The sequence below is a fragment of the Pinus tabuliformis genome, chromosome 8 (assembly GCF_031772625.1).
Source record: "Pinus tabuliformis cultivar Carrire ecotype Pingquan chromosome 8, CPIR1, whole genome shotgun sequence".
Lineage (NCBI taxonomy): Eukaryota > Viridiplantae > Streptophyta > Pinopsida > Pinales > Pinaceae > Pinus > Pinus tabuliformis.
In genome coordinates, this window is record NC_142294.1 from 1,905,446,786 (window position 1) to 1,905,460,778 (window position 13,993).

General features: G+C 37.6%; 1 protein-coding gene across 1 annotated transcript; it reads right to left on the bottom strand.

Moving 5' to 3' along the window:
* Positions 1–3,765: 3,765 nt before the first annotated feature.
* On the bottom strand, positions 3,766–4,776 carry LOC149244049 (LYR family of Fe/S cluster biogenesis protein). The gene has a single exon (XM_089367913.1). It carries the CDS (start codon positions 4,313–4,315, stop codon positions 4,025–4,027), a length of 291 nt encoding a protein of 96 aa, XP_089224039.1. The 5' UTR covers positions 4,316–4,776; the 3' UTR covers positions 3,766–4,024.
* Positions 4,777–13,993: the final 9,217 nt, after the last annotated feature.

A 13,993-nucleotide genomic window follows, 5' to 3' on the forward strand; every position in this document is an offset into this window, starting at 1 on the left:
GATTTTGATGATAAATAGGTATTTGTTGTAACATGATTTAGATCCTCTTTGTTAATGTATGTGCACCCTTGCTATATATATGAGAAATTTTGCATATACGTGTATAATGGTTTGGATTCATATAGGTGCACATGAATATATGTTTTTTTTTTTCAAATTTTGAATATTTTATGTATTTTTTGGTTGACCCGTGTTTTGTCAGTCTTCTTATTTCAATCTAGTTCCCAATTTTGGAGTCAACCAATTCGATTACTAGTCCAATTCTAATAACATTGGGTGTAACTGATTGCTTGGCGGTGCAACTCTTTCACCACATCAACTTTGCCTTCAAGTTCCCACATAACAAATTGCACTCTCTTGATACTTAACATTAATATAGTGTTTTAGAGTAAAGGTTGCCCTCATGCTCTCTTGATACTTAACATTAATATAGTGTTTTAGAGTTAAGGTTGCCCTCATGTTTAGTCAACTCCTTCTAGGGCTTTAATATTTTCCAACAACTCTCAATGATGTCAAGGTTCATCCCTTGCTACTTGGATTTCCTCCTCTCATTGTTGTTGGGAATAAGCTACAACAACTTTGTAAAAGAGTTGTTATCATATTCTAAAAGCTAACCAAAGTTTAACATACATGGAATCAACATTAGACCTCAAAGGAACCAACCTTTTTGTGCCAATCCTTCTAGTTTTCTTTGGCAGCCTCTTGTTATGCCCTTCAAATAAAACCCTACACAAATGGCACTTACCTTACTTACAATGAGACAACCATTCAATACTTTGATCCCCATAAATGTTTGTTCCCCAGATAAAGAGTCTAGAAACTTACCCTAAACACCAATATCACTTACTTCAGGCAGAAAAGAAAAGAAAATTGTAACACTTCTAACCAAAAGATCACAAAAATACATATACTCAAACAAAGTTCTTCCACTAATGGTTTCTTCATTTTCTCTACACGGATTTTGGTAAAAAAAGATAATAATAAAAAATCAAATGAGAGCAATAGAGAGAGCAAAATATTGGGTTAAAAGCTTGTCAATGAAGCATCCAGCCACTGAATAATGTGAACAAATAAATTAATATGTTTGATCATTTGGATGAATCATCTGGATCACATTTCATCTTAACTTTGGATCTACCAAGCGCCTAGAGGGAAGCCTCGAGGGCTAGCTCAATTGGTTGAATCTTGCTTGTTAACACACCTTTGTTATTGTGAGGTCACAAGTTCAATTCTCTTGGGGGAGGTAGGAGTGGGAGGGGTGATCTATAACCCCGATGGAATAATTAAAACAAGGTATGCATGGGGCTTGGGGAATGCAACGAACAATCAAGTTGAAGCCTTATTGCTCTGGCAAGGACTTAAGATAGCTATATCCAAAGGTCTACGACAACTAAGTATAGTTGGAGATTCAATGGTCATCATTCAAAGATGTTCCAAGATCAGGCAGCATTCTAACTCTGAATTATCCCCTATGTTTCTTCTAACATGGATTCCCCTAAGTCAACTCGAAGATTATAATATTTTCCATGTTAAACGCAAAATCAGTAGGGAGGCAAACAGTCATGCCAACAGAGGCACTGCCTTAGAACAAGGGGCTTTGATATTAGATCAAACAAATAATCAAATATGTTACGTTCCATGACAAATCAATCAAGAAATATGACTCCAAATATAAAAAGGAATAAAGGGTGCATTAAAGGAAACAAATCATACCAACCTAAGTATCGCTTCAAGGCTTGGCGCGATCCTCTCGGGAGTCAGAGCCAGCTGACAAGATGTCTCGAATATAGATGGAGGAATAAAGATTTAAATGCCATGACGATGGCCAAGTGGAAGACAAATGGGTTAGTATTACATGCTAAGTCTGGGGAAGGCAGGCCTGGTACTTCACCTTTGCTGCACAGAGTGATAGCAATTCAATCGGTAAGCAAATTGGCGGTTGTAGGCATGTCAGTTTGTGTTGAGTCTGATCAACAATTAGGGAAGATCATTCAATTTGAAAGGATGGGTGCATCATGTGTAAACTAGCAGAGCATTATATTAAGGCGATGGATGCAGCTGTTAAAACTAAGAGTTATTCGTGAGGGCAAGATTGCACTCAAAATTGCTTCTTCCAACATCAATGGCAGCGGAGGCAATGCAAAGGAGCAAGGAATTCAGCCCACAGGAGATACCGTGGCCATGGTCGAAGAGTTGGGGAAACATGTAGCACAGAAGGTTCACAAACAGTTGGTGGTGGTGATGACACACCTCTTGGGCATCAAGAAAGACCTGGAGTTGTTGCAGAAGACAGTGGAGCATTTGAATACCAAGATGATCAACTTGCATTTCAACATTGACAGCATGGAGGTTAAGTCGGAATTTGCGACGATCAAAGTGTTAAAGGAGGTATTCAAGATCAGGGAAATGCCCACATTCAGACTTCAAGCAGCTGGGGAGGAAGGACATAAGCATCTTGAACCTGAAAGGAATTTGGCAACTTATCACCCTGAAGACTCAACCCAGGAGGAGTGTCCTTTGGAAAAAATGGAAGGCAGCGGCAGTGGGTAGATAATTTCTGGTTTTAATATGTATAGTTGATATGATGTCATTTTGTGAAACTTTGTGGGATCTTTTGACGATACTATAGTATAAATGTTGTATGTCAAATAGTAGAAAATAAACAAGGTAGCAATAGACTCGCTTCTGAAATCACTCTGGAAATCTTTGAAGCAGAGCAAATTTTGAATGTACGGGACCTGGCTCATTCAAAGTTTTGAAATATAAAATGCTACCCATTTCTTTAAAAAAAAAAAAATCATCTGGGATCACATTTCAAATCCTAAAATTGACTTTGAGATCACAACCCAGAATAAACCACAAGCCCACCAAAACCAAAATTCAAGAGTCAAAACTAATGATGATACAATTGCACAATAGATCAAATAGGAGCTAGATAAGCCCGAGTCTTCAATAGATGTTTATAAAATGTATGGATTTTCAGTATGTGGATATAGCATCAAGTGTAAATAAGCTTACATCACATTTAAGAGAAATAAATCAGAATTAAACAATTCAGGAAAGTTCCAATTCAATAAACCAAACAGGAAAGTTAAAACCCTTGTAGTCTCTAAAAAGCATCCAACCTCGACACTCATGCAACAACTCATTGTAAGAAGGGGAGGCCAACAAAATAAAAAAAGTAACATGACAATTCAATTCGGGTGCCACTAGAACATTCCCAAATCATGTGCACATTTTGTTCTCATAATATCCTACCTTATAACGCCGAGTCCATTCAAAGAGTGCATGACATTACAATATCTATAAATATATACACACCCACTCATGAACTAAACAAAAGCCCTACCAATCCTGAAATGGGTAAAACTTGATGGAATATGGATACCATTACAAATCCTTAACATTGAATACAAAAGTCGACAAGGAAAAGATTCAAAATATTTTCAAACAGTAACGTATGAGCTCTAATTGTCATAATCAGGCAAACCATCAACATGAAAATTTCTCCTCGTGAAGAGCTTGTGCCATCCGTTATTGTTTTCAGGTTCTTATTATTAAAATAAATAAAAAATCTTAAATTCACGTTATCACCGCAAAACTGTGAAATCGGACAACGAACAGAAGGAATCCGAGGAGGAGCCCAGCATTTAAGGACAGTTGGCTGGTTGGTATACCAACCGGACAATTGATGACTTACCTACACGAGATAACAACTATGCACATACACTAAAACAACCCACAACTACAAAGAAAAATTTGAGCTCCGCTGTAAAACAACCAAATTTTGTAGCAAACAATAAGTATCCCACAATTTCAGCACTTCCATTCAAAACACATTAACCCTAAACCCTAAAATTCAGGGTTCACATTAGAGTTCAAGGAAAATCGAGATTATAAAAAAATATTGATTTTGGCACCACAATAAAAAGCCCAATATAATATTAAAACAATAATCATCTCCATAGTTTTCTTTCCTGAAATGAAAGCCCTATGGTTTTATGATACGATACACCATAAACAGTTAGGGTTTTGTGGGTGCAATGTCCATGATACTCTTGACTTTGGGGGCATACAGAGAATACACCACGGCCTGCCTTGACGCCACCTCTAGCTGGGATTTGCCTTCGGCGAAAGCAGAAACAATAGCAGCCGGATCTGTCAGTTGTTGGTTTTGCCTGAAACCCTCTATTGTCCGTCTTTTAACGTATTCTCGTATGTTGTAGTCGGGAAACCTGCGAGCTGTCCGTAGCAGTGAGCGGAAGAGGGATCGAACCTGTGACGTCGAGGGCGGGAGTCCAACCGCCGTCGCCATGCCTGACGATTTTCCCTTCAATGTACGGTCGTTTGTTCAAACCCTTGACGTATGTGCGGAATCGTCAATGACGGATGAGAGGAGGGCAGGATTTAACTTTATCGGAGAAGGAAACTATTATAAAAGAGGGGGCTTAAAGCTAAAACGTAAAGGAAAAGTCTCTTCTATGTCTTAATTGCTCTCAAAGCCACTTACAGTGGTGTCACAGAATCTCTATTTCAAATTGGGCATTGTCACAAAGTGCAGAGGAGGACAAAGGCAGCGGGGAGCGTAGTAGACAGAAACATGCGAACAGTAGCATGGAGAGAGGAATGGAGAGTGTAAAGGGGCAAGTGAACCAATACACAATAAATGGGTACGCGCGAGAAGAAAGGACTCGAAGGCAAAGCGAGGTGGCACACGAAAGTGCGTGGTGCAGGATAAAAACGTCGAGCAAATGGCTGCGACGAACGGTTTGCAAGGTGAATGCAACAAAACATTTATAATCAACTATAACACATGATTATAGCGTATGGCTTTAAATGTTTTATATTTTTGCGTTCTTGGTAATTTTTTGGGAGCAGTTTTCTTTGAAATAGTTACGGTTAGAATGGTAAATTTGCGTTGTAAAGTTGTATAGATCGAGTGTTTTGGTGGTTCTGGGGTTTATAATATATTATGCATTTAAAATACAGCTTAATTAATAAAAATATATTGATCTCCCCCAGAATTGTATTGCTAAATTATAAATAAAAAACGTTTTAAGTATGTTTATTGAGAGTAAGTTGAGCAAATTATAAATCATATGATGATCAAAAGAATTGGTTGTGTAATTAAGGGTGAGGAGAGAAGATTAGCAAAAAGATTTGGTTGTCTAATTATGGGTGAGGGGAGAAAGCTTGAAAGAAGGAAGAAGATTGGTTGGATTGGATTGAGGTGGAAAAGAAAGATGGTAAAGTTGATTTTAAATACAACAACAAATGATTCCCAATGAGATGCATTATCATTGTAATTGTAAGTACTCTTAAAATAATGAATGAGAATGAGTGAATCAATTCATGACTATGTTTATGTGTATATATCACTTTACCTTAATGCATTGATATAATTTGCCATATGTTTGAGTCCATAGTTGTGCATTTCACTACATAGATAGTAAGGTTTGTAAAGGGCATATTACTTCACCCTATGTGAGATTTCATTAAGAGCTCATTGTGCGCAATCTTACACCATTTAGGCATTTGTCTCATCATGGTCTAACAATGAGTGTTTGTTGTAAAGACAACAATGGTCCAATAGTGAGTTGAGGTCATTCTAGTAAAGGTAGAGGTGGTTTGGAAATAAGTTGGAGCATTTCTTAAAAAGATGATAGTGGTGTAGCATTGAGTTGCAGTGTTTCTCATAAAGATTGATATTGTTGTGTGGCAATGAGTTGGAGAGTTTCTTGTAAAGGTATTGGTGACGAAGCGTAACTTTATGCTAACACCAATGTTGGCTCTAATTTGTTCCCTATTTTACTTGGGAAGTCACCTCTTGAAAACAAAGGCTAAGCCCTTAAATTTGCAAATGGAATCAAAGTGCTTTGACTAAGATTTGAGTAACCTATTAAAATTGGTAGTAACTATTATGTGCAACTTTCATCTTTTGCCATGGTTGATCATAAAGAACATGTAGATTTTAACCCTATACAGAAATTACTGCATACGAATTCTAAAACACAGAAAATAAACAATCGGAGAGCATAACACATAAAACACATATACACAGAGATTTTCCCCTGGATCCCAAAACCGGGACTACCAGCTTGATTTTCATTATTTTCCTTTCAATGTTACAATACATATTTATACATGTCGAAGCATCCAATACCATGGACCGAAAACCATCGCGTCCAAAACCATGTGCGAAAATCATGCACAAAACCATAGGTAGGTCCGCCCAACCTAACATAGGGTCCAAAACCAAAAAAAAATTGGGGCGTTGCCCCAGACCCCATAAAGTGGGTTACCTGCACCCCTCAAACCCCCTGTGACCCCCCCGCTATGCAATCGGCGCAACGAAGGGGGGGCTCCGCCCCCCCTCTAACCCCTCGGTTAACTATGTGGGCTAGTTGTGGAAAGAATATAACACAACCTTACATTCTCCTACTTGTTGTTTTCTTTCCACAGGGGGCCATAAGAGAGCTTAGTCATTTATCCATCCCTACAATGCCCATTGTTTATCTACACCAAGAGAACTTCTCAAAGCTCACATATTTTGTCAATGCATCTGTAGTATTCTTCAAAGTGTCCACCTTTACCAGCAACACCTTTTTGTCTTCTATCATATCCTTCACAAAGTGATACTAAACATCAATGTGCTTTGTCTTTGAATGATATGCAGGGTTCTTTGCCAAGAAAATTTCACTTTGGCTGTCACAGTCTATCCTTATAGCTCCCTGTACTAACCCCATACTTGAACACAATATTTGCAACCAAACTACTTTCTTTCTTGCATGAGTGGCTGCCATGTATTCTGCCTCTGTAGTTGATAGTGCCACTATAGATTGTTTCTTACTCATCCAACTGATTGCACCTCCAAATAGGTTAAACACATACCCACTTGTAGATCTTCTCTGATCCAGATCTCCAGCCCATACTGCATCAACAAAGCCACGAATATCCAACACTCTGTCCAATCCTGATCTTCCTTGGTAGCACAAACCATAATCACTAGTGCCATGCAAATACCTGAAAAACCGCTTCACTGTTGTCCAATGCTCATTTCCTGATTTTGACATAAACCTGCTCAATACTCCCATTGCATGTGTAATGTATGGTCTAGTACAGACCATTGCATACATCAGCCTAACGACTGCACTTGCATATGGAACACGAGACATGTCCTCTTCCTCTTCTTGTGTCTTGGGACACTGTTCAGCAGATAACTTTACACCTACAAGAATAGGAACCTTCACCGGTTTACTATCCTACATATTAAATCTCTGCAATATTGTCTCGACATACTTCCTCTGGTTTAACCAGAGCTTCCTCTTTGCCCGATCTCTTTTAATTTCCATGCCCAAAATATAGTTTGCAGCACCAAGATCTTTCATGTCGAATTTGGAGGACAATTGGGTCTTCAAATCCTGGATAATTTCTTTGTCATTTCCAACCAGCAACATATCATCTACATACAAGACCAAATAAATAGCACGGTCACTAGTTAATTTAAAATACACACAACAATCTGCTTTGCTTCTGTTGAAGCCAAGTCTCCATATAAATGTATCAAATTTCTGATACCACATCCTTGGTGATTGTTTTAACCCATACAGAGACTTCTTTAACTTGCATACCAGTTCTTTCTTACCCTTCACCACAAAGCCTTCAGTTTGCTTCATGTATATTTCCTCTTCCAGATCCCCGTGAAGAAATGTTACCTTGGCAACATGAGAAAAAATATCACCAAAATCAATTCCCGGCACCTGGGAATGACCTTTTTCTACCAACTGAGCTTTGTATTTCTCCACCTTTCCTTCTGCATTTGTCTTCTTCTTGAACACCCATTTGTTGCCAATGGGTTTCCTTCCAGCCGGCAACTCCACTAGATCCCAAGCCTCATTTTTGTGCAAAGATGCCATTTCATCAACCATGGCCTCTTTCCAGAGTTTTCCATCCTCTGAATCTACTGCTTCCTTCACAGTTCTAGGATCATCATCAGTAATAGATAAAGCAAAATTTGAACAGAAAGCAGATGGACTATACCTTTCTGGCTGCCTTCTTTCTCGAACTGATCTTCTCACACCCGGAGTTTGTGGCTCTTCATCTTCTGATTCCTCCTCTGCTGTAGAGTCTGATTCTTCCTCCTTTAGCTCAAACTCTATCTTCTCAAGTTCCTTTGGTTGGACTTCATGTTTAATAACATATTTCACCTCTATGAACACCACATCTCGGTTGTACACAACCTTCCTTGTTGCTGGGTTCCAAAGCTTATAACCCTTTAAACCATCCTTATAACCAATAAAAATGCACTTTTCAAAATTACTATCCAAGTTGGTTTGTTTCTCCTTTGGAACATGTACATATGCATCACATCCAAATACCCTCAGATGTGAAAGAGAGGGTTTCTTACCAGTCCATACCTCTTGTGGAGTCTTATCCTCCAACGCTAATGAAGGTGATCTGTTGACCAGGTAACATGCTGTCTCCACCGCCTCTGCCTGGAATTCCTGTCCTAACCCGACACCACTGAGCATGCTTCTTGCCCTTTCCATCAACGTCTTGTTCATTCTTTCTGCAACTCCATTTTGCTGAGGTGTATATGGAGTAGTCTTTTACCGTGCTATACCACACTTCTTACAAAATTCTTCAAATTCCTTACTGCAAAACTCTCAACCATTATCTGTCCTCAGCACCTTTATCTTCTTCTCTGTCTGGTTTTCCACTAGAGCCTTGAATTCTTTAAACCTGTCAAAGACTTCATATTTCTTCTTAAGGAAATATATCCATGTATTCCTTGAGAAGTCCTCTAAAAATGATACGTAGTACACAGACTTACCCAGTGATGGAACCTTCACAGGTCCAAACACATCACTGTGCACAAGCTCTAATATTTGTTTCGCCCTCTTACCACCAGAGGGGAAACTCACCCGATTCTGCTTCCCATACACACAATTTTCACAAAAATCAAAATCCAGAGAGATATTACTCATACCTTCTACCATACCTTTACCATGAAGTATTTGAAGGCCCTTCTCTCCAATATGTCCAAGCCTTTGATGCCACAGCATGGTCTTCTCTCTAGAGACCACTAGATTTTCTGCTCCACTTTCAGGAACCTCATAACTATTGCACCCATCAACAATAGTGCTACCTTGCAGCTTGTACAGAGTTCCAGTCCGAACTCCCCACATCAATACCAGTGCTCCCTGAACTATCTTGCAGGTATCCTTCTTGAACATTGTTTTTACACCTGCATCATCCAGCTTGCTTACAAAAATCAGATTTTTGGCTAATGCAGGAATATGTTGAACACCCAGAATTGTTCTAACCCTTCCACCTTGCAACTTCAACTTTACTTTTCCGCGACCAATGATTCTAGCCTTCCTATCATCCCCTAAGAAGACATCACCACCATCGTATTTATCATACTCACAAAACCACTCTCTATGGGGAGTGAAGTGAAAGGATGCACATGAGTCAATCAACCATGCCTCATGATCTACATGTGTACTTGAAGAAGCCAAGTACACATCCCCACCTTCATCTGAGGTGGTTTTCGCCTTTGTAGAAGGAGCATCATCAGATCCCTTTCCTTTGTCAGGAGCTTTAGATTTACAGTCCCTTTTGTAGTGCCCTTCCTTTCCGCATTTCCAGCACACCACCTTTATAGGTTTTCCTGGAGATTTAGATCTCCCACTCGATGACTTATTTTTGTTTCTGTTTTGGGACCGTCCTCGTACAGACAAGGCATCACCATTCTGGCTCTCCATATTTTTCTGTCTCATCTCCTCCGTCAGCAAGGATGAGACTATTTCATCAAATTGCAAGGCAGTTGCATTGCTACCTATTGCAATAACCAAACTATCCCACGAATATGGTAGAGAACACAACAAACTGATGCACTTATCTTCATCTGAAATTTTAATATCAACAAATGCTAACTGACTTACCATAGTATTAAATGCGTTCAGATGCTCTGTAACTGAGTCTCCATCTTTCATCCTCATGTTATATAGTTTTTTCCGCAGGAACATTTTATTCACCAGAGACTTAGATTGGTACAAAGTCCCTACCTTGTCCCACAAAGCCTTCATCGTAGCTTCCCCTGATACATTCAGCAATACTGAATCTGAGACACACAATCGTATTGTGCTCTTTGCCTTCCGATCCAACTTCTTCCATTCTTCATTGGACACTCTCGTTGGTTTAGTACTCGGATCTACCACGATCCACTGATCTTTATCCACCAACAGATCCTCCATCTTGAGTTTCCACAACTCAAAACTCTGACCATTAAATTTCTCGATCTCTATCTTTCCACTGCTCGCCATCTTCTTTCACCACTAGAATCGATCTCGCAGCTCTCCCACTGAACAGGGTCTACCACAAGCCCGAGCGAAACCCCTCAGCAACAAAGGCGTCCCCTTGAAGCCAAAACTGCTCCGATACCAAATGTAGGTTTTAACCCTGTACGGAAATTACCTGCATACGAATTCTAAAACACTGAAAATAAATAGTGCAAGAGCATAACACATAAAACACATATACATAGAGGTTTTCCCCTAGATCCTAAAACCGGGACTACCAGCTTGATTTTTCATTATTTTCTTTTAATGTTACCATACATATTTATACATGCCGAAGCATCCAATACCATGGACCGAAAACCATCGCGTCCAAAACCATGTGCAAAAATAATGCACAAAACCATAGGTAGGTCCGCCCAACCTAACATAGGGTCCAAAACCAAAATTTTCCGGGGCGTTGCCCGACCCCATAAAGTGGGGTTACCTGCAACCCTCAAACCCCTTATGACCCCCTCCCCCCCCCCCCCCCACCGCCAATCGGCGTAACGAAGGGGGGGCTCCGCCTCCCCCTAACCCCCCAGCTAACTACATGGGCTAGTCGTGGAAAGAATATAACACCCCTAATGTGTTGCATGCTTCAAGGCCTTGATTGAACCAAATGCCCAAGTCAAATATCTCCAACCATTTTTCCCGTAAACTTTTTACCTACATCCATAATAAAATATGTGAGAGTTCATGCCATCAATATGACAACACATTACACATTTCTATGATATTTTTTTCAACAAAAGTTTGATCTCTCTAATCATTATGGTCTAGTTTCCTAAGTAGTCATAAATAACTTATTTATTGTTGTTTAGGGAGCTTGTCACCTTTGTATATGTCACCCAACCCAAGACTCATCATCCTTAACTTGAAATGAACCACCTTGTGCTACTCTATGGAATTTTATTATTCCAACACTCAACCAGTTTAAAGCGGGGGAAAACACATGAAAAGGGTACTCATGGATATTGTGCTCCTTTCCTTGGCATGTTTGTGTCATCATCATTCCTATTGAACACCAAACATGAGGTTCTAAATTGTTATGTTATTATCGAAATCCTCGATAGAGTGCCTCTCATTCAATCGAAATCCTTTAATAAAACAAATCTTTGAAACCTCTTTTTTTTTCCATGGAAAAAAAAGCTTTACATGTGATATTTCAAAGAGGAAACCAAAATATACATTGTCCTTATCTTTTTGACCCAAAGAATATGATATTTTTGTCAATAGTCTATCCTAAATACTACATATTACAGTCCTCCAACAATTTTTATCAAACAAACATTGAAGCATCACAAGTCATGTCTTGAATACTTGGTCCTACAAACCCTTTCATAGCTCTACTAATTATTTGAAAGAAAGAAAAACAACATCTTCGAAACTATGAAAAAATGAAGCTTGTTGAGTCTGGAACCAAGATTCCATCTCTAAATTCTTGCAATCTCTTTTACAAAGGGGAAGCTTACAATATTGAAAGTGAGACACAATTATTGTTTGGCAAAAAAAATGCATTAACAGTATCACCATATCATGAAATAAATAAATATTCATTTACTTCATTGTAAAAAAGAACCCTTATAACTTGGGGCAGCAAGAGCATGTGGGGTTCTCATTAACCTAAGAGAGAATATTAAAATGCTCCTATGCTTGGAATCTAGGAATTTTTCTGCAATCTTGTTGAGGCAAATGTCGTTATATAAGGATTGAGACTTGTTACTTCACTGAGGATCCCAAACTTAACTATGGTAAGTGACTCAAAGAATGTCATTCAACATATGGTTCTTCACACAAATCCCATGGATAGTTGATTAGTATTAGTTTTCTTTAGGATTCCCAAGCATTAACCCACATTTCATAAGCAAAATGTGTTCATGTTTTATAGGAAATCAACCAACTAGCACATTACTATGCAAACAAAGACATGGGGAAATGAGGCAAAAAAATGTTATCAATAGAAGGACTTATTTTCAATCAATCCCATGATTTGGAAATAGAAGGACTTATTTTCAATCAATCCCATGATTTGGAAATAAACATAGTAGCATAATTGAAAATTGTTATTATGGTTAGGGAAAAGAGGCAAATCAACAAGCAAGCAAAATGTGAAGCTTTGTGTTGCACTCTTTTGTAAATTGTTTCAAGAGAACCAAGTTGGCCCCTTCGTGAGCAAGAAAACATTGACAATAATAACAAGGATGTACGAGTGCACTCTCTTCTAAATTCCAATGAGTAGGTCCAAGGCAATGATAATGGAAGAGAAAATAAAGTAGATAACAACCCCATCTTCAATTAGTTTTTAACGTTTTTAAAATAGCAAGATTTCTAAAGACTTTTTGTAAAATTTACATACTCAAATTCATCTTAAAATTTTGTATATAAAATCAAATACTATTTAACAATATTCAACACAATTCAAATTATATTGTAATTCAGGCGGATTCAAATTATATTATGATATATAAATATAGAACTCTCAACTTTTGCATATGATCCTCTTATAATTATTTGATGTAATTTTTTTAATTGCCACAAATATTTACTCATTTAAAAGATAAAAATTAACTTAATAGTCAGATATATAGTTAATGGTTAAATGCACCATTCTAATTCTAAGGCATGTAGCTTGGGCATCTCCACTCTCGCCTTTGAAAGCTTAATCTCGTTACCTTTTGTACATTAATTCATTAAAAAATATATCTAGGTATAATTTAGTTTTGAGTCTCTTGATTACATTAACTTCCAAAAACACATATGGTTTTTAAGTTTTTAGAAGAGAGTTCAGAGGGGATCACTAAGAGCATGATTACGTTGAGATTAAGTGTTGTTACTAATAATTTTGAAAAGATAATAAATTATATAATTAATCTAAATAAAATTATTGAGATATATAGTTTTTTACTTATAATAAAATGATAATTCGATATTTAATTATGAGATTTAATATTTTAATATTAAAATTATGATAAAAAGTTTAACAAATTAATATTTAAAATGAAATATATTTTATATTTTATTTTATTTTTTTTTTATTTTTTTTGGACTTAAGAATAAGTTTTATTATAAATTTAAATTCATTTATCATATATACAAAGTTTGAATTGGGCTTGGAGTATACTCTAAAATTGCTTTTGTATGGTTAAGAGTTTGTCTTCCTCATATATAAGGAAACAGGTTAACAGTCCAAGACTTAAAGGCATCTGGCAGGAGCGAAAGCATGTCTCCTTATGGACCACTCGTGAGTAATTCTAGGTGGCGTGGTTTTCCTTGAATAATGATGATGATTCAGCTTGCGTTAGCAGATTGTAGCCAATGATGGTTGTCCTGACTGCTAGTTTGACAACTGAGTTAGGATAGGTTTTCTCACTGTGTAAAAAAAAGAATAATAAAATAAATAAATATAGAGAACTTGTGTATTTGTATTTATATGGTTTTTGCAATGCATTACATTTATTGCTTTTTGACACTTTAGTTGTAGGTGTAAGTATTGAAACCTTTAACTAGCTCGTTGGAGTTTCACAATTCTATTTACTTTAGAGTTCTCGCAGCCAAATTTTACTTCAACCTCTTCATTTATAGTTCTTTTGAAGATTACCATAAAACTTCACCCAGGGTTTCCATAATAAGAAACAAAAGATATAAACACA